The following is a 22018-nucleotide window of genomic DNA, read 5'->3' as shown; positions in this document are numbered from 1 at the left end:
TACCGGGTGGAAACCGTTACGTGCTGGCCTCGCTTTCTTTCTGTGCAGGCTGCAAGTAGGGCCGCGCCGCATTTCCTCCTCACCAGTGCCGCAAACCCCGCCCCTACACCGGATGGGATGTAAGTCCTCACCGCCTTCTTCTGATTGGCCCACTTACCCGTCCATCTGCGCTTATTCCTGATGCACTGATGGTGGGACGCTGACGGCAGTGGGCGGGCTGCAGCTAAGAAAATTATAAGGTCATTTGAATTACTGCGTTTGCTAGCTGCAGCTTTATCTGCTACAATGAGCCCATACATGATATCGATAGCGATGGTTGTGACAATGAGCGGATCATCATGATCATCATAGCGGGGTCAAAGTCGACGACGAGGCGCGCAGTGGAGTGAATTAGGAGAGGAGAAGGAGCAGCTCATTGTGGTATTACAAGCCAGGCAGGAGGGGATCCCGGTGTGCGTGTGTCTCTGTGTCTCTGTCAAGCGAAGTGAGCGGTGGTTGTGAGGAGGAGAAGGAGACCAGTAAGCCGATCAAGGCGGAATCGCACGCAAAGGGGTTTCACGTCTGGGGATTTTTGCGCACCTATACATGACGGTGTGAACGAGGTTGCAAGGTATGTAAAGCTAAACCAAAAAAAAAAAAAAAAAGAAAAAAGCTGAGCCACAGCCCGATCTGACTGTGCGCCCCCGCGATGTCCAACTATTACATCTGCTATAGCAGAGAAAAGGGACTTTTGTCAACCTTGCGTGATCGAGCGACTGACAGGACCCGAGAATGGCTTTGATATCAGCCATCTCTCGGTGCATGAAAGGTGTGAACGTGTACTGCATGTTCAGCATGCCTCCTCTATCCTAAAAGAGGCTGCTGTCACACACCGTCCATCCGCTTCCTTTGCTTTTTAAGCCGATGCGCGCAAATACGCTGCGCATCCTGGCGCGCCTGTTGTTACCACGATAACCTTACGTCAGGTTATATAGCACGGTGAAATATATGGTACAAACAAATGCGGTAACTGTATTTGAAGGCCCGTGGCTGAAAAGAAAAGCGCACATGGCATGATCAGCAGCGAGCGAGGCGTAGTCTTAAACCAGCCCTGGTGGGTTGAGCTTCGCTATCATCTCCTCCATCCACTACCGCAATATGATGCTAGTGCGCTTTTTTAAATTTCCGGGTGCAGCGAATGATGAAGCTTTTTTTTTTTTTTTTTGGCCCTCCTGATTGCATTTCTTTCCCTTGACGTGTGACACATCCCCATCATGTCGGACATTCAGAGCGTCGGTGTATGTTTTAAATAGTATTGGATTGCTATTATATATAGCCATCATCACCATTAAAGACAGAGCAAGAAAGATGCAGTCAGCATCTTGGCTCTATAGAAAAAGAGCTTTACTGCCAGATATCTTCCCAAAAAAAAGCCCAGTTTTTGTGAAATAACAACCCCTGCAGTGTTTTTCCTCCATAGCCTAATGAATAGATAATAAGCAAGTCATGTAAACCTATCTTTAGGATCATCTTCCTAGCTATATCAGGTGGCACCGAACACCAATGTCAACACATGCTGTGTCCTCTGCTGCACTCAGCTGTCACTATACACAATTTGCTTTGAGTTAGGATTTCCCTCAAGGTCTCTGCAGCCTTGGGTTTTTATTCAGCTGCGAGAGAAAAAGAAAACTCAAGGATTTTCTCGGTTTAATAATTCTGCACATGTGAGAAAAAGATATATTTTATATGTATTTTTGCAGATTTCATACAAGATGACAACATACAGATGGGTATAACCTTGTCCTCATACATTGAAAGTGTACCAGAGCTGAGTCAGTCCATTATAATGGGCACAGGATAAACAAAAATCTTAGTAGATTACATTCCCAAGTGGTTGGCTTGAATACCACAGTGAAGATATTCAACATCTGTTTTTCTTTGCTTACTTTAACCACATGTAACCTTTCTCCTACTGAACTGATGTTTGGTCTGAAAAGTTTGCGATTAGCAGCCGCCGTCCGCAGCCATTATCTGTATGTATTTATATGTGCTTGCATTCTTTCAGGATGATGCGTCTAGCCTGTTGCACAGCCCTGCTGTTCGTGTTGAAGCTGCTGGTGGGCTTGCCTTGGTACCAGGTTCTCCCGGCCATCCTGATCTTCTACCTGGGGAGCGGAGGATGGAGCTTCCTGCAGATTTTCGCCAAAACAATTTGCAGAGACTTACAGTAAGCATGGGGTTGATGTTGTATATGTGTTGGCATGGTTCCAGTGTTAATGAAACCTCACTTCTTCTTTTTCACAATAGGTCACTCTGACTTTAATTTGAGTATTTTAACATCCATATCTGGTGAACAGTATCAGAACTGTAGCCCTATCATTGCCTCAGTGCACTGTTAAAAAATAATTGGGAGAGTCATAGCTCCTTTTTTGTATAAAATTAGTTATTATTCCAACAGTGTTCATTCAATATGGATGGGAGAGCAGCAAAGCCTCCCTATCAGATCCAATGCACTGGATACTCAGCCAAATCAATAGCAAATGTGTCACTGTCCAACTGTACAGTACAACTGTACAAAACACTATATTTTTTTTCGTTTTGTTTTTCTTAAAAGCTTGAAGCAGCTCAAGTTTCACACAATAATACATACCTTTTCAAATTTGAGTCTTGTTACGCTTTAGAAGGATGTCGTGCAGTTACAGTGGGGGCAGGCAGGATATTTTTGGCATCATTGTGCAAAAATTCCATAATAATCTTTCAGCATACTGAATTCAAGTGTTCTGAAAGATAACTAGACTTCTGCACCTCCCCATGGCTCTGTTTTTCGGCTTTAAAAAATCTAGCTTGTGACGGTAGAACTTGGCCCCATCACGGGTCATTTCAGGCAAGAGTGTTCCTATTGGCTGTTCATTCAGCGGAGGCAGCAACCGTTTTCTAAAAATAACTTTTTTGTAATCATATTTGATCCAATCTCGTCTACTGCTGCGTTAAATGCATCAGTTTGATTAGTGGACATGTGATACGGCTTGTTACTGACAACAAGCTTTTCCATAGGGGGAACTTTTGCAACTAGGGCTGTCCTCAACCAAAGAAATCCTCAGTTGACTAACACTCATACGATTTTGTCGACTAATCGATAAGTTGATTTAATCGACAGATCTGTAAAACAGAATTTCTCCACAAAGAGTCACACAAAAGCATCACTTTAAATCTTGTGTTTACCAGAGATGTGCTCATACGTTTCTTGGAAATAAGTCATTCAGCATGAAAAAAACGACTAGTCGACTAAAGAAATCTTAGTCCACTAAGACCGAAACGACCGGTTCATCGACTAATCGACTTAGAGAGGGCAGCCCTATTTGCAAGTAAAGTGTTCTCACATCTTAAGCCTTGCAAAAATGCAACCTGACACCTTTTTGAAAGCAGCTTTGAAGGAGGAACACCTGAGGCTCTTCCTCCTCAGGCCTGGTTTCACAGCCAGTGTTAGTCACCAGCTGCATACGCCTGTCCTGTTGTGCACGTTTCAAACCTTGACACGCCAGGTAGCCTTAAATATTTTCGACCAAGTACAATAGAGAGGACGTCTTACCTAGAGACAATATTTACAGTTGGGGGGCGATCACCATGGTAATTAGTTTGTGATTAACTTCCTTCTTTTCCTCAATAGCTCCAGTGATGGTAAAACAGGAAATTGTAAAAGCTTTTACAAGCACTCTCTGTGACGTATAATCCACAGTCACCAAACCAGTAGTGATTAGCGATTCTCTGTGACCCATAGTGTGCAAACAATGGCTTCTGCTCTCTTATCGGTTAGAGATAGAAATCACAGTTTCCAATGCTATGATTTAAAGACATTTTGATGAATTATAATATAATAAGAGCATTGCCATAACTAATTTTTCTTCTTCTTTAGACTACTTATGCTTCAGCTACCTAGTTGCGTGCATTTGCTCATATGCAAATACCCGTCACTCTAAGTGCAGTTCTGATAACGTCGTAGTTGTTTGTCTATATGTTGATAATGGCTGAAGGTTAAAAATTCACTACATCTGACCCTGTCGAAGCATGACCTTTCCACGCTGACTCATAAATTCCTGTTTTGTAATGTACTGCGACAAGGCTTGGAAGCAGTGTGGTGCACACCTTAATGCCTTTTGTAAACTAAACCAACCTCCAGTATTCACATTGCTGTCCCTGAAAGCGGCAGTGATTGTCACTAGGTGGTTTAGTCAGCGTTCAGCATCTGCGTTTGCTAGAATCGATTGTAAATAGGTTTTTTACATTATGCAGCAGTGTCGTTTGTTGCCAATATGAAACTCCTTTCATGACCGTGAATAGAGAAACCGGTAACATTTAATAATATCAAATTTATTACGGATCTCTCTAAAAGTCACTTTGCTAACAATAGAACAAAAAGTATCTCAAGAGAAGGAAATTAATGACATAGTGTGGAGTTCATGCAGCTCCTCTGTTGCAACAGAATGAGCTCCAAACCGCTTTATTGCGGCCAAGTGTCCTAATGAAACAACTGTGCAACAATAGATTATGGTTATCTGGACCAACAGGAAGCCAATATCCTGTGTAATGATAGCAAAATATCATCACCAACCTGCACAGTAAGTGACTGGGCTCAGTGCATTTTTATGATGATTCTTTAATTGTACCGTGCTCAGGAGAATGCCCACTATCTGTGCCTTTGCACCATAAATGTAAATTGTCGAGTGAGATCTTTCCATTCAGGCAGACTTTGCCCCGGGGACTCACCCAGCCATCTCTGTAATAACGTTTTATGCTTATTGTCGTTACGTTTTGCACAGTATAAGTGATATATAGCTCAACTATTATGTAGATGAGCTTCAAAGTTCTTGTCGTTGAATCAGTGCCTGAAATGGGCCGGTACTCACCGGTTCTGAGTACTGGCACTTCTGATTTTTGTCCACATGAGTGTCCTTACTTCTTATTTCGTAGGTACACACCGTCTGAAAAGACCTTAACTGCATTTTCAATCACTAAGCGTAAATAAACACTTCAGGTCGCAGTTACAAAAAAGTATGACAACAAAGCATTGAAGGCCGGAGCCAATACAACAATGTAAATAAGTTAAATGCTATTCTCATGCTTTCTCTTTTCTCCCTCTTTGTTCTGTCATGCTATGTGCCATTATTGCAAGAAGTTTTCAGTTATACTCAATTTATGTTGATTCGACACACTGTAGCCTATTTCAAGGTCACATTTGACTGCATCATTGGAGCTAAATAAATGCAGTGTTGCCCATACATTATGGATTTTTTTTTCGGTATTCCCTCTCATTATTCCAGTTTAATCGGTAGGACAACAGATAACTGTCAGTTGGTTTTATTGTAGCTTATATGACATGTTATATTTGTGTACAGTTTTGTTTTGTATAAACTGTTTTGTATGTACTGAAATGCATAGAAAAATACATTTTAAGTGGGATATATTACCAAGATATGCACATAAATATAAATATATCCAAGACACCTGCGATGGTCATGTCATGAAACTGCTGAATTAGGGTATTGGCTCCTTTTGTGGTCCAATTCAGGCACTGCGTTGAATATTAAATTACTAGCACTTTTGCAAATTTTGGCTCCTTAGCTGCAAATTATGCACACTTCATATTACAGCTGACCATCATCCAAAGAATATCCCAAGTGTTTAGTTTGATTTCTCGCCATTCATGCATTCACTGTGCAGAGGAAGTGACTGGTTTCCAACTTTCCATACATGACAGAGTAAAAATCAACACCAGAGACTCACAGAGATAAGTGGTGTAGTTGTAACAATGAATATTCAGCTAGCTTTATAATTTTCTTTTGATAAAAGTCATGTTATTGTTGCATGTTAAACCTTTGCAAATATTGACTGTTTTGACAACTTTGCTGCCAAACAGAAAAAAACATTTAACTCAAGAACAATTAGGATGTCAATTTAAAACTTTTGTTCCTTGGAAATTGGCAAGCAATTTGTAGTTAATGAGCTAAAACATGCAAAACGAACACACTTTTATCTGAGGTGGATTGGCTTTTACATCAAACGGCAAATTGTCTTTTGGCGTTATACCAGGAAGAGTTATTTAAACTGTCTGTTTTCTCCTTTTTCAAATAATGGTTTCTCTTGCTCCTTCAGTGCGGCGGGTGTGCTATTGCGGGTGAAGCTGAACGTCAGACGCCACCTCAAAGAGAAGAACACCATTCCCAAGATCTTTGCTGAAACGGTGCGCCGCCACGGGGACAAAACAGCGCTGATCTTCGAGGGAACTGGGGAGAGGTGGACCTTCCGACAGCTGGATGAGTACTCCAACAAAGTGGCCAACCTGCTGCTGGAACGGGGTTTCAAGGTTGGTCCTACAAAACAAAATATTCCTGAAAGAATTAGGGAAAAAGACTTCTGTGGCAAAGTTGACATGACCCGTTTATAGAGACTCACGTTGAATAATAAAAAAAAAATCCAGTCAACCCGTTGATGACAGTCAGTTTGACGAGCCGCTCCTTTTTGTTGTTTCTCGCTTCAGGATGGCGACGTGGTGGCGCTTTTCATGGAGAACAGGTCTCAGTACGTGGGCCTCTGGCTTGGCATGGCCAAGATCGGAGTAGAGGCCGCTCTAATCAACTTCAATTTGAGACTAGAGGCCTTGGTCCACTGTGTCACCATCTCCAATGCCAAGGCTGTGGTGTTTGGCTCGGAGCTGAATGAAGGTAAGAGCAGGGAGAATGGAGGATGTAGAGGTGTAGAGTTAGAGAAGCATCTGAAGGATATGTGGGCAGATTTTGTTTGTTATAGTTGTATCATTGTCGGGTTAATAGCCAAAAATCAAAATATTCTGAAGCACTGATTTCTGCTGATGAGTGCTGTTATGTTTCCGCTGTGATGAGAGAGGCGAGTGGTGCAGGGAGAAAGCAACAGAGGTCATAAAAGATAGATGGGTTTCAGAGGAGGTGTCTCTTCAATATCAGTCAATGGAGCTTTAAATGGCTGATGGGATGGAAAGAAGGGAAGAGGTAATGAAGGGGGAAGTGGACAAAAGTCTCCATCATCAATCTGCAATATTCAAGGACTGATCTAGTCAGAGATAAAAAAAGAATAAATGATCAACTAAATGGATACGAAGTGTGTACGGGAAAAAACTGAAACAACAACATAGCTAATGTCGAATCCAGCCCTGTTGAGACACACACATTAGCAATATTGTTAATAAAATCTCTTTTTTTAATGGATGATAATTACAGCACATAAAATAATTAAGTATGATAATAATACATTTTATTTGTATAGCACCTTTCAAAACCTAATTAAAGAGCCTCACAACAGCAAAATAAAAACAGAATCCAAAATGACAATAAAATAAAAGCATTAAAATAACATTAAAAGTAAGAATAAACTAAAATAGAGTATACAATAAAATATTAAAATAATAAAACATTAGAAAATGATTATTAGAAATACACGGCAAGAAAATTAAATGAATATAAGTGCATTTTTAAAGAGGACAAAGATGTGGCCTGCCTGATCTCCTCTGGCAAATCATATCAGTTTTCTAGCTATTCTGCGACCCGACCCCAGAGATGAGAAGATGAAAATGGATGGATGGATGGATAGATAGTGCCAGATGTGAGAGAGGAATTGATTATGACTGAAATAAAAGGACAAAATAGCTTCAGGATTTGTTTAAGGAACAGGACGCAGGCTTCATGTTGGTTATGGTCTTGGCAAAATGATCATTCCAGACAGGGTGAAATAAATTTAGAGAGCAGGACAAATGATTAGGAGGTTCGGGTGTTACAGGAGATTAATTTGATTTCTTATTGTAATGTTTTTGTTGGAAAAGAAAGATAGAAACTCCTCACATGGCTCAATCCCACTAGAAGGGGCATCTGTAGTGCGGCTAATACTATCAAAGAGCACCCTGGTGTTATGCTGGTTTCTCTCAATGATCTCAGCGAAATAGTTTGCTCGAGCATTTTTAATTGCTGAATTGAGTATTTTCATTAAGATTTTTAGACTGTTAATTGCGTGGCCTTCCATTTCCGTTCTGCTTTACGACAGATTCTCTTCTATGAACGAAATTCCTCATTTATCCAGGGTACGCAGGGAAAAGTATTTTTGTGCTTTCTTGTTTTAAAAGGTGCAGCTCTGTCTAGAATGGCTGAACAGGTACTGTTAAAACCATTTCCAATATCATTGGTGTCCATTGAAGAGCAAAATGTGAAAATCAGAGCAAGCAATTCTTGGTAGAACATGGTGGAAAGTCGGTTTCAGATAATGGGCAGGGTAGTGTTAAACAAAATACTATTAGGATCAGTAACTGCACTATCCCCTTTCCTGCTGCACACTGCAATTTTCCCCACTGCGTGACTAATAAAAGAATATCTTATCTTATCTTAACCCCGATATCAATGCAGGGTGTGTTGTATAAAATAATTCCAGTATGTAAAACAAGGTCTAAGGTGTGGACTTTGATGTGGATATGACCAATAGGAGCAAGACGCAGAATAAAAGATTCTACCAAATTTAAAAACTCATTGGCTAAAAGATTTTCAGGGCAGCGCACATGCACATTAAAATCACCAAGAATATTGGCTGAGTCCAAAATCACATACTATGCACTACAAACACAAAATGTGTATTATCGTTCAACATACTTTTATGTGAATAAACAGTAGTGTGTGTCTTTTCGGACGCACTGAACTCTAATTTATGTCGTCACTTCCTGAGAGCCTTCTTGCCGGTTGGAGACGTGCAACCATGGTAACCCGTACCAACCTCATGTGTCCAAAATGACAGTTCATGAAAATCAAATACTTACTCTTACTTACACTTACTTATTCTTGTACTTAAACTGAAGCGTTATTGATGTTACAGAACTCTCCGTCAACATCTGTTATGAGTGTTGTCGTGACTACCGCATTGCATTGTGGGATATTTATGCCGCCGTAGTGTCCAGCGTTTGCATACTGTAATATTTCACTGGAAATAATATGCAAGTTGTGTACTATTGCTTTCATACTAAGGTTTAAATGTAAAAAAAATCTTGCATACTGTTTTATTGTACTAAATAGCATGTTACTATGGAATTTCGGGCGCAACCATTGTCAAATTTAGGGATAACAATTGATAATATTTCGGAGAATTCTGTGATTAAACCAGTTGTGGTCTATAAATCAGAATGCAGAGGGTCCGTAGATTGCCTGAAAAAATAAAACAGGGCTTCAAAGGTAGAGAAAGACCCAAAGGTAATGTCACAACATTTAAGGCTATTCTTTTAAAAAAACTACTTTGCCAGTTAATCTGAGCTGGTCCAGGTAGGAGTAGCCAGGGAGACAAGTTTCAACTAGGGGAACTGTTTTATCCTGATTCAGCCAGGGTTCGTTGATCAAAAATAAATCAAGATCATTACTGACAATAAAATGGTAACATAAAAATGATTTGTCAGAAAGGAATCTGACATTATGAAGACCAAACTTAGTAGTGAAGACAGTGGGCTGGACAGCATCCAGAACGGGTTTACACTTGTTGAAATGAGGTTGCTATTGACATTTGAGTGTTTTTTTTATCCCTAAAATGTAATTTAGCCCTGGGCGGTCTGGATTACTATGTGGGATAGAGAAACATGTCAGTCAGATGAATTAAGTAAAGATTTCCTCAGATTTGACACAAGTTGCTCCGCCCCATGTCTGGAGAGATGAATGCCATCCCATCAAAGTAAATGTTCTTCCTTCCAACATTAATCAAAGTGGTCAATAAACTCATAACCGGCAGCAGTACAGAAAGTCTGTAGCCAGGAATGTAGACTGAAAACTTAACGTTCAGAATCTATATTTCTATGTTTTCCTCTTACTTAGTTCTTGTCTTGCTCTTATATCTGTTATATTGACTAATATATTGTAAAACTAATAGATTTAAGATTTTAAATCAACTATTACATGATCACATGCATGTGTTTGTGAGTATTTTTGAATGTCCAAACAGAACTAATTACCTGTTCTAATGTCTAATCTACTAACCTGCAGTGTACTATTAAACATGCCTTTATATCGCTAAGACTTGAGGGACAGTAATGATATAAAAGTACAGCAGCTCAGTTGACTGGTCAAACATAAATTAGGGATCTATTTCAATCTCCTCATGACCCTCTTCTGGGTCCCTGCCCAATCTGAAAAAGCCCTGATCTCAACAGCTATAAAGAGTGATTGAGTTTTGAGCTGTTCATCCTGGGATTGATGGAAAGGTTTGTGTTGGATCCTGGACTTGTCATGTGGTTTATGGCTTTAAGTAATTGGAAATGCAGGCCAAAGTCAAGCCAGTAGCGTTAGTATTGAGCCAGCATGACACAAGGCTTTTAAATTAAGATACACTGTCTTTTTTTTTTCGGGGAAAAGTATGAGAGCTGTTTCAATTTGTTGTCTCCTTTCTTCTGTCTAACTGACTTTAATGCGTTTCTCTTACTCTCATAGCGGTGTCTGAGGTCCACAGTTTGATGGGGAAGACAGTGCAGATGTTTTGCTCCGGAGACTGGGACCCCAAAGTAGTGCCGCAGGGCACCGAGTGCCTAGAGCCCCTGCTGGATAGTGCCCCGTCTCACCTGCCAAGCCAGCCGCAACGCTGCTTCACAGGTCAGAACACCATGAACCGATACGGATCAGAGTGTCCCCACCAATGGTAATAGATTCAAGAAGTTAACAAAAGAGCCATTTTACATATGCTTTTGGGAGTCATTTAAAGGGATAGTTCTGGTGTTTTGAAGTGGGGCTGTAAGATCCATAATCAGTGTATTACCTGCAGTAGATGACGGTCAGCACGCACCCAGTTTGGAGAAGCAAAAAGGAGTTACCGCACAGAACCAAAGTAATGTACTGCTGTGGACGGGGGCGGCAGCAAAATTTATTTTAGCCACCTAAAAGAAAGGCCCTCCTAAAAAAACGATATCTGTTTAAGTGTACGCTATTTATATTTTTGCCAGTTTAACTTGTCATGAGACAGCTACATAGTCTATGTGTCCGACAGGGAATTGAAGCCGTTATCTATGCAACCAGACTAGATTGGAAAAAATAGTAATTTTACCTCGCAGAACACGGGGGTCGCTGGTCTATCGCTGCCTCGATCGGTTAGTCTGTTTGTGTTATTGTGTGACTTTGGTTCGTTCGGATTCACCAAAGTCACACAATAACACAAACAAATGAACCAATAGAGGCAGCGGTAGACCAGCAACCTCCGTGTTCCGCGAGGTAAAACTACAGCTTTTTTCAACGGAGTCTGGTGGCTCTTTGGCGAGAGCATAGATGGATACAACGGCTTCAGTTCCCCGTCAGAAAGGGCTGTCTGATGGTAAGGTAAAGTGGTGAAAATATTCTAAATATAGCTTACACTTAAACTGATATTTTTAGGCGAGCCTTTCTTTTAGGTGACTAAAAATACGTTTTTTCTGCCGGCCCCGTCCACAGCAGTACATTACTTCGGTTCCGGGCGGTAACTCTTGTCTGTTTCTCCAAATTGAGTGTGTGCCGACCGTCATCTACTGAAGGTAATACACCTGACTATGTATAAGTACCTCATACGACCCCACTTCAAAACACCCAAACTATCCCTTTAAGTGATATTTTCCACGGTTTAATAATAATTCAGTAACCAACCGGTAGTAAAACTTTTCTGTCAAAATGTCAGCACTTACTCTAACCAAAGCAACAAAGTAATTTCAAACATTCATTTATTTGCATTTACTGATAGTATGGCAGCACAGATCAGTAGACAAAGTGATGAGTCATACTTTTGTGGCAAAGGAAGCAATGACTCACAGTCAAATAAATCACATTGTTCAATCATACTGAAAAACACTGAACTGAAATGTCAAGTTTCTTTTTTTTCATGCAGTAGATATATTTTAAAAAATACAGTTTCAGTGTTCATTATTTTAGATATTATTGTTTAATGCTATTTAATATATTTATGACTGCAAATACAATACAGAGGCTGGACAGAAACATTAATTCATTATATTTTTATGAAGTAAAAACAACCAGAATTCGCCCCTCTTTTTTAATAGTTATTGGGAATTACTGATGATTAATCACCAGAGATCACATGGGTTGCTTGTTTCTAAGGCAACACATATACAGTATATGGGTTAAAGGGAGAACGAAATGAATCTGTAATATTGACATACAACATCAAGTCACGTAACTTGTATTTGTGTCACACATTTGAGGGCTTTACAATCTGTACCTCGGTTCACATAAAGACAAAATAGCTAGATAGAATATCTAAAGCATTTCACATGTTTCATTCTTTCCACAGAGCTAATCGGTGAGCTCTTTAGTCAAAACAATGAATGGAGTCCTTTTTGCTCTTGAACATCATATCTAATCGCTGATAGCCACACAGGCGGCTGCAGCAATAAAACCTGTGACCTTTGTCCGTGTTCGCATTTGGCAAAACTTGGCACCCGCTCGACTGATTATGCCAAACAACACGGTGAAAGGGTTTGAAGTTTGTATATGAATTTAGGCAGCGCATAGCCAGCAGTACACCGGAGCTCAAAAGCATATTTCTTCTGTTAAGCAGTGGTTTGAATTTATTATAGATAAAATCAGTTGTGAGCAGGAAAGCATAATCCAAACACAATTGTTGTTCATTGTGAAGCAGTGGGACCTCTCAACTGGATCTAGAGCAAATCTGTATATATATGGGTGCAAGAGTTTGGGTGTAAACAGGATCTTGCTGCGTAACCACTAGGCAAGGCAAGGCAAGGCAGCTTTATTTGTATAGCACATTTCAACAACAGGGCAATTCAAAGACCACTAGACCACATTGCTTACACATCACACATATCCTTGAGAAAAAAAAGGGACTTAAAGGGGCTCTATGTAAGAATCAGTAATTGCTTGTTAACAGTGACAACTGTGGCCGTTAAGGATGGTCAGCGACTTGTTGTTCACGCTTGTGCTCGCACTACGTAGATGCGAGCGAGCATCAGTTAAAACAGCGAGGCGACACAAGACTGAACATGATTGACAGCTAAAACCACAACATCCTTCTATATTTCACATGCCTGGCAGTCATTTCAGCTTACCGAACGAAGGTCACTCCATGAATCAAAGGCCCGGCCGTTAGTTTTTCTTGGACATCGACACATTCCTGTTTTGCAAGACGGGCTTCACTAGATATGACTTGTTTTTTTTGTGCTTCTGTGGAGTTTGTGTTGGAGTCTGAGTTGCGGTGGGGGCTGGTCGTTTGTTGCCGTTAGCAGACTCCATTTCTAACCGTAGGTTAGCTATGGTTGCACACTCTAAGCCCTGTAGCGGAGCTGAAGAGAGTAAAGGCACTCACGTTAGGGATGTGACGGTGAGGACATTTTCCCACCGGTTAATAAACTTGTGACAACACCGGTGTTAATGGATTACACCAGACATTTTACAAGAAAAGATGATGGTCAATATGTATAGCGAGCTTACTTTGATCTTTACCGTCGGGTGGCTGGCTGTGTGTCTGGCCTCTCCGGTAGAGCTTTTCGCTGCGAGACTGCAGGTTTCCACCTGACGCCGCTGCACCGCGCACACCGGCTGTGACCGCTCCGTCCTCCTCGCGGCGATTACCTCATTAACGTTATGGGTCCCTTATAGCAATGGGTTTAAATCTGAAATATTGCCAAATAGGCGCGTTTGCTTTTCGCTTCGACACCATATCCTCCGCCATTTCTCTGACTGTCAACTCTCTTTCATCCCATGTGAAACCTGACACCTGCTACTCTGAGCTGAGACTCTGTACGGAGCAGACACGTTCACTTCAGTTTGTATGAATGAACTAAATGGGTTTTTATTTCTGTAAAAAAAGCAAAGTGACGGTGGGGGCGGTGGGCACGTAATGTAATCGGTGTGTACCAGACCACCGTGTAACACTGGTAACACTGACTACCACGACAAGCCTAACTCACGTGCGCACATGACGTCACATCCGTTGTAATTTCCTGAAAAAACGGCACGCATTCTTCACATTAAAAGCCGTCTACAGGCTGATAGAGGAAACCCAGAAAGTTGCGGAAGGTCTAATTTTTTAGGTTAGGTTACAACGTGTTCACACATTGGCAATAAAAAACTATTAAAAAACGTTTATACATGTAAAAACGTACATACAGTCCCTTTAATAGTATAATTTTACAATCTTTAATATGGGATTCTGCTTTATTCTGCCTCTATACTTCAATACTGTAACTTAGTCAAAATGAGCTTGCAATCAAAACTGTGAATAGGCCTGTAATGAAGTATCAAAGCCAAGCATTTACACTCCTGCGCAGCTAATCAGAAGTGAGCTTTCAGCAAAAATGTTTCTGTCAAAAAGAGGCACACATTTAAACATGACGGAGCAGTCACAGCACATTTAGTTGTTGACATGCATGTTATCTCACTCACTCTCACCCTGCTGTCTGTTTCAGATCGCCTGTTCTACATCTACACGTCAGGAACCACTGGGATGCCTAAAGCTGCTATTGTTGTGCACAGCAGGTAGGAAGGAGCCGTGCAGCTAACTAACAGACACAAAGGAATTCTGCAGCTGCTCTCTTTGTTGATCCACGTCGCTTTCAAGTGTAGCTTTAAATACTGTTAGAAGAGAAATGGAAGAGAACTTCATAAAACTTGGTGGGTTTTGTTTTGGCTTATTTTACTTTCTTCTCTTGGTTTTCAGGTACTATCGCATGGCAGCCTTGGTATATTACGGTTTTAAGATGACTCCAGATGATGTGTTGTATGATTGCCTTCCGCTCTACCACTCTGCAGGTAAAACTAGAACTATAGTAATAATTAAAGTTACAATCTGCAACTTTTCCTCATGTCATGAAATCCATCTGTTCTTGTTTCCTTCAGTCTGCTAAGTTCCTTATAATGTTCATCTTGAGCCAGGTTTCCAGCAAGGATCTCCCTCTCTCTCTCTCTTTCTCTCTGTTTTTCTTTTTTTAAATGAGTCAGGAAGTCGACAGCAAAGCCCAACTTTACTTTTAATGTTATCAAACAAAGAGAAATCCTCTTCCCTCATCCTAAAAGGGTCCTAAATAGATCCTAGAGTACTTCTTTTTTATTATGAATGAGGCAGTACAGTTGAAGCAGCGGCGCTGTGTCTGTGTTTGACCAATCAGCAACTGGCATCTCTGCAAACTCCACCCCGTTCCGGTACTTTCAGAACGTACTACCCCGACCATGGCCTTTTGGGGGGAGTAAAAAGACCCTGTAAAATGTCCCCAGAACTTAATTTAGACCCTGGTCCCTGCGATCGAAACGCAATGAGCTCCTCAAAAGGTTCCTGGTTCTGGGGGAAATTTCCTGCAGTGGAAATGGGGCTTTAGTGAACTTAGCTTGAAACATCATCCAGACTTAGATAGTGGATAAAGCCAATTGGCGTCAAAAAAGAGTTGCTAAAGTTCACCTGCATTTTTGAATGAGTGTCTTTTCTGGCACACATTTAGTCTCAGTGTTCTTGACTTCTTCTGCTGACAGAAAATGGTGCACAAGTTGCATGTTAAATTCTATGTCTTTGTATGTTTCCAGGTTGCATCCTTTCATTCATTTATTTTTACCACAGGTAACATTGTGGGAGTGGGCCAGTGTTTAATCCACGGCATGACTGTAGTCATCAGAAAGAAGTTCTCCGCCTCACGTTTCTGGGACGACTGTGCCAAATACAACTGCACTGTAAGCAATAATGTACATTAGGTGGGCAGAGTAGCACACCACGATCTCACAGTGTTGCTCAAAAGATGTCTTTTTCTTTAAAAAAATAATCTCAAGATTTAATGATATTTCCCAGTTAATCTCTTCTAAATCCCTTTTTCATTATTGTAAGCACCAGTAATTAGTCTATTCTTATCTCTGTTCTGTATCTTCACTAAACTATTTTTTGTTTTCTGCCCCTTTCTCCTCCAGATTGTACAGTACATTGGTGAGATCTGCCGATACCTGCTGAACCAGCCAGTTCGGGACATGGAGAAACAACATCGGGTGCGCATGGCGCTGGGCAACGGCCTGCGCCAGTCCATATGGGTGGAGTTCATGAATCGCTTCAATATCCCACAGATCGCAGAGTTCTACGGAGCCACAGAGTGCAACTGCAGCCTGGGCAACTTCGATAACAAGGTGGGAATGTACAAATACCTGAAATACCTTCTTCTGAACTCCTTAAGACTACCACCACCCACTCAAGCCCTTTCACCTGAGAGAATTTCACATTATGTTCCGAGGCGTTTTCTTTTCTGTACTGCTCTAGAAATCCTCGTCATGTTAAGCCCTGGCTGGTTACAACCGGTCTGCTCTGTTAATATTTATTATGTCTGTGCTGTAGGTTGGAGCATGTGGCTTCAACAGTCAGATTCTGCCCTACATCTACCCAATCAGACTGGTGAGGGTTGATGAGGAGACCATGGAGCTCATTAGGGGACCTGATGGCGTCTGTATTCCCTGTAAACCTGGTAGGTTTACTCTATATACACATATTAAATGTTCACTTTTGGTAAGTTTTAAGGTACGTACAGAGTGGAGGTGTTGAGGAGCGCACGCAGCTGCTCATATACTCCCACCCACATCATATATTTGATTATCAGTGAATTAAAACTGGACACGTAGTCTGTACTTGTGGCAGGAGTGATTCTTGTACACATTTGACTTTGAACACTGGCGATAATAAAACTAGCCTGCTAGCTAAGACTGGCACATGTACAGAGATGTTGATTAATTTGATTGTCCTTATAAATAAAGAATATTTAAGTAAAGGAAATAGCCCTATATGTTAAAATAAGACTTAAAATAAGGTTTTTCTTCACCTGAATTCAGTGCACACATTTTTGTTTTGCCCAACTGCTCTACATGATATACCGTACCCTATACTGTATACATTGTGTACTATACCTGCTGGCGGGTGTTCATTTCATGTATTTCTGTAAGATCACGTTGTTTAGGAAGCGCTTGATTTGATATGCTGTGGAGTTTTCTATGAGCGGAGCACACATTTTAAACATCAGTATCGCAGTCGATCATGTTTATTTAATTGTGGGAAGCCAAAATCATCATTGCGATTAATATTCGGCTAATTGTGCAGCCCTAAATTTGAGAAATTAAAAACACAAGTAGTCCCATGGAAATCCCCGTAGCTGTTGTTGCAAACTGCATAGCATGGTTGACCCACTTCTTGTCATCCTGCTGGCTGACTAGTCTGCCATATTAATCATAATTAATCTTCACCTGAATTCAGTGCATTTTTTGTTTTGCCCGTCTGCTAGCAGCCGCAACATTCATGAAAGTTTTTCACAGGCTGCCTCTGTAGGATGCATGCGCAGCGGCACGACAGCTCACCAAAAGTGAAGCCAAAACATGTCGATCAACCCCTGGTGGCTGGCTATTAGTTTAGGTAGCGCCTGATTTGATATTCAGCTGAGTTTTGCGAGCGGAGCACGCATTTTAAACGTCAATATCGCAGTCGATCACATTCATTTAAGTGTGGGAAGGCAAAATCGTGATCCCGATTAATATTCGATATTAATTGTGCGGCCCTAATCACGAGACACAATGGGCATACTGCAGTTGTTTTCTGTAAATTTGTACATCAAAAGTTACTGGCTTTGCAAGTGGGTTGAACACTCAGCTCATAGGTTAACAGACTCACAACAACGCTTCAACAAACTCCCTCTAAATGATTGCACAGCATTGTGTTTATCATGTAAGTGTTGTAGACATACAGACATGCGCAGACACTATTTCTGAAACCCCTGATGGAGCTCAAACAATCCACTTTGTGTGTGGAAAATAGTAATTGCTATAACAATTGCCAGTTATATATTCAGAAACTCTTCTGCTCTCTCTCTCTCTCTCTCTCTAGGTGAACCTGGGCAGCTTGTTGGCAGGATCATTCAGAACGACCCTCTTCGGAGGTTCGACGGCTATGTCAACCAATCAGCAACCAGCAAGAAGATTGCTCAAAGTGTCTTCAAGAAGGGAGACACCGCCTATCTCTCTGGTTAGAGTCACTCACATACACATATATTGAGTTATTCACTGTATTCCATGCTGACCGGCTAAATTAATATGATCCGTCGCCCTCTCCTCCTCTCACCAGGTGACGTGTTGATCATGGATGATTGCGGTAGCATGTTCTTCAAGGACCGCACAGGAGACACTTTCCGCTGGAAAGGAGAGAACGTCTCGACGACCGAGGTGGAGGGAACTCTCAGCAGGCTGCTAGACATGAAAGACGTAGTCGTCTATGGAGTAGAAGTACCAGGTAAAAAAATCTGTCAATTTACATGCTTGAATATTTGTCCTTTTATTTGAGATTCTCCTCAATATGCGTCCAAAGAAAGCTGTTGTTTTGGTTTGGGGCCGTGCAAGAGTGGGCACAAACAACACGTCTGCTGCCTGTGCGTGTCTTTAAAATAGGTCACTGCAGTGCGTATAGTATATAGAGAGACAGATGGAATACTGAACAGATATTTCACAAGAATCATACTGTGCTATAGTTATCACAGCTGCAGTATCTGGGCTTACTCGTGATTTATTGTGACATGAAATGAATTAGACCATTTTGAAATGTCATTACATATAAAGCTGAGCTGTAGTTGAGGCTCTGCAGAGACAAAATCACAGACGCCACTTTCCAGCCACTGTGATTAGATTACATGTTAGATATTATCAGATAACTTTTATTAATCCCCAAAACCAGTCAGACAGATCACAACAAACAACATACTGTATGAAAGACACACTGCCACAAAAGAAATAATACTAACACACAAACTAACAGATATTCCAATTAGTGTTGTTACTAAATTTAAAAAAAAACAAAATACTAATACAGTCAATAGAGGCCTTCAGAAGTGTCTCTTCCAGTACTAGCAGTGTCTAAGGGGAAGTGAGATACTGTGTAAAGTCACAAGGAGGATTCTGCACAGCATTCATGGCCTCGTTGCACAAACACAAGCATCTGTCTGACCTCAAACTTCAGTAGTCCACAGAATTTATCCTCTGACATGCCCGTTTTCTGTGCGCACAGGAGCAGAGGGAAAGGCTGGAATGGCTGCCATCGCCGATCCGTCTCACACCACTGACCTGGAGAAGTTTGTGAAGGACATGGAGAAAGCACTCCCTCCGTACGCCAGACCTGTATTCCTCCGCTTCCTTAAGGAGGTCAACAAGACAGGTAAGATGCTCTGTTCCCTGCCGTTTGTGTAAAAGAATCAATCAAAAGCTGAGATTTTTCAGAAGCTGTGCAATTTGGAATAAAATACAACTGGTTTTGAAGGGTCTCTGAAGACCTCAAACCTTCTGGGTCTGAAAAGCCAGCAGGGGGCGACTCCTCTGGTTGCAAAAAGAAGTCTGATTGTATAGAAATCTATGAGAAAATGAGCCTACTTCATACTTGATTTAGTCCCTCAGTAAACATTGTAAACATGAGTTTATGGTCTCAATCACTAGTTTCAAGTCTTCTTCAATACAGCATGATGTTCATTTAGTACATTATGGTCCCATTGAGAGTCAAATAGATCATAAAGCAGGTTATGCTTTAGGGCGCGGTTAACTTGTGATTGACAGGTCTCTACCACGGCGTTGTCCAGTCTGGGAGTTGTCCGTATTTTCGTCTTACAAATTTAACCCTTTCACAGTGTGTTTTCAGTTCATGAGAGTTTGGTCACCTAAAAATGTCTTATTCAGTGTTTCGGTTGGAATTAGCTCCACCCTCTCATGTCACTTCCGGTTCCAAAAAAATGGCCAAAATGCCAAACGCAAGGCTTCAAAACGGCATTCCACAAACCAATGGGTGACGTCACGGTGACTGCGTCCACTTCTTATGTACAGTCTATGGTTCCATTGAAGATTCAAAGTACAATGTCCATCCATTCTTCCATTTTCTGGTCCTTCTCCAAAGGAAGGCACCCATGAGGCATCCTGATCAGCTTTATCAGGCCATCTGTCCAAAAAAAAACAAATATTTGTATTACAGATATAATACAAACGATAGTAATAGTAATATTTTTCAGAGAAAAAAGCAGCAAGTCCTCTCATTTAAGAAGCTGAAACCAGAAAATGTTTTCTGCTTGGAAAATTACTCAAATGATTAATTAATCAAAACGGTTGCAATTAATTTTAATTCTTCAGGCGCTTCACAAGCCAACATTTAGTCCGTTTTAAACAAACTCTGGTGTGGTTCGTACGGGCGATTGTGAACGCAATAATCATGCTATGGTGTGGAACAAAACAACTGGTCCGAGACCGCTTGCGAGAGGTGGTCTCGGACCGTTTCCAAGCGAATCAAAACACAGGCTGCCTGTGCGGATATTTGTTGAGATGGACACAGGTAAACGACAGGTTAGACACAGGACTTCTGCCTGCAGAAGTCCGGTGTTTGCTTGACATCTGGGCTGAAGAGAACACACAGAATATGTGAAGTAAAGTCCACAAAAACAGTGACGTTTATAAAGTCATTCATGATAAACTGGAGGAGAAGGGATTCGTGCTCACAGTAGATCAGTGCCGAGTCAAAGTGAAAAAACTTCAACAGCAATATATCAAAGTCCGCGATTCCCTGCATAGAAGTGGCAGCTCTCGAGATGAAAAAGATAATTTTGCTTTTGATTTGTGCTCTGTGAAACCGAACCAGATTAAAAAATAAACCAAAAGTATAAATTTCACTCTGATTCTGACTAGACAAACGAACTATGGTTTGTGAACAACAGCTTAATTGGCAAAATGAAATATCTAAATAATCTCTCTCTCTCTTTCTCAGGAACGTTTAAGTTTCAGAAGACGGACTTGCGCCGGGACAACTTCGACCCCACTGCGGTGCCAGATAGACTGTACTTCCTGGATTCCAGAAGAGGGTGTTATGTGCAGCTGGACGAGGAGCTTTACCACTCCATACTGTCAGGGAAAAACAAATTGTGATGAGCAGGCTGACCACTACATCTACACATGTACATGCAGACACACACACACATACAGATACAGAAAAGAAGACAATATTGTGTGACCAGGATAGCAGAATGCAGAGCCTTCTCCCCTTAATGAAATACATATAAAGTAATAGCCATACACACTCCTCGCACCCATACTCGAATGCCAACACATTTACACACACATTGTATCCCAAAACCACTTTGCTCTTTAAAAATCCCTAAAAGCAGACTCATGCACTCCACACACACACACACACAAACACACAGCACCACTCCATCCATCCCCAGCAACTCCTCTCGCTACCTCAGCAAACACAGAGAGAGGCACAAACCTAGTAACTATTTGGTAACTTGAAACCAACCCTTCATAGCCACAAGAATCCTGTCCATCCTGGTCTGTCAAACCACACGTGTTGCTGAGGGAACACAACTGTGAGAGATGCGGACGTACAGGTTACCTGGCATCCGGAATGCAAAAACTTTAAACAACAGATATCCACAGACTTTAAAAGGATGCTGAGAAGGAACATGGATTCAGTACAAAAAAAAGTGTGTGTGGGACAACAGAGGGACCTATGAGGACCTAAACTGTCTCTCGGCTTCGTCAGCGAGACTGTTTTACGTGAAAGACTCTACCGTCGACTTCACCTGCGCAATTAGCCATCGATGACAAACCTGTGTGACATCTACAGCTTTCCTCTATCTGAGGTTAACTTTATAAAACAGTTTCCGGCACCTCTCTGGTCTCCTTGTCTTCATTTCCACCCTCGCTCTGCAGAGCTTGAGATGAAAATGAGGAAAGGACACCCTTTTTTTAAAAAACAAAACAAAGGGAACAACATAAGGATGTTGGAAAGCCTTTAACATGTAACCCACGGTTACAGATGTTCAATTAGACCAGTGGTTGAAGCTGAAAGATCCACTAAAGTGCAATAGGGCTCCAGCGTTTGCAGTGCAATAATCGGCCACACCACACGAGAGCTGATGTAAAACGAAAGCTTTGTATTTAAATATGTCTGCACCACACCAAATATATTTAAGTTGTAGTGTTTGTTTACATATTTAAGATAATATGAAAGTTTTAGTAATTTATGT

The 22018-nt window shown here is 41.2% G+C and overlaps 1 protein-coding gene across 2 annotated transcripts; it reads left to right on the top strand.

Moving 5' to 3' along the window:
• Positions 1–182: 182 nt before the first annotated feature.
• slc27a4 (solute carrier family 27 member 4) lies at positions 183–21738 on the top strand. 2 transcript variants are annotated; one of them, XM_037752752.1, is made up of 14 exons: positions 183–239; positions 2045–2206; positions 6130–6340; positions 6515–6698; positions 10455–10613; positions 14426–14495; positions 14677–14768; positions 15568–15677; positions 15909–16118; positions 16324–16450; positions 17854–17991; positions 18091–18255; positions 19024–19170; positions 20755–21738. In XM_037752752.1, the coding sequence occupies exons 2-14, from the start codon at positions 2046–2048 to the stop codon at positions 20910–20912; spliced, it is 1932 nt and encodes a 643-aa protein (XP_037608680.1). In that variant the 5' UTR covers positions 183–239; position 2045; the 3' UTR covers positions 20913–21738. The 2 variants fall into 2 exon arrangements, with proteins under 2 accessions (XP_037608680.1, XP_037608679.1); XM_037752751.1 differs by lacking the exon at positions 183–239 and adding an exon at positions 246–610.
• The last annotated feature ends 280 nt before the right edge of the window (positions 21739–22018 follow it).

This window comes from Sebastes umbrosus, chromosome 19 (assembly GCF_015220745.1).
Source record: "Sebastes umbrosus isolate fSebUmb1 chromosome 19, fSebUmb1.pri, whole genome shotgun sequence".
Lineage (NCBI taxonomy): Eukaryota > Metazoa > Chordata > Actinopteri > Perciformes > Sebastidae > Sebastes > Sebastes umbrosus.
The sequence above is the reverse complement of the archived record's forward strand: the minus strand, read 5'-3'. Positions and strand labels throughout refer to the sequence as shown.

Bases quoted from the DNA above. Each gene is read 5' to 3' on its own strand.
- slc27a4 (XM_037752752.1), top strand. From the start codon at position 2,046: ATGATGCGTCTAGCCTGTTGCACAGCCCTGCTGTTCGTGTTGAAGCTG. The intron at 14,769-15,567 runs GTAAAACTAGAA...TTTTTACCACAG, and splicing joins TCCGCTCTACCACTCTGCAG to GTAACATTGTGGGAGTGGGC. The intron at 15,678-15,908 runs GTAAGCAATAAT...TTTCTCCTCCAG, and splicing joins GTGCCAAATACAACTGCACT to ATTGTACAGTACATTGGTGA.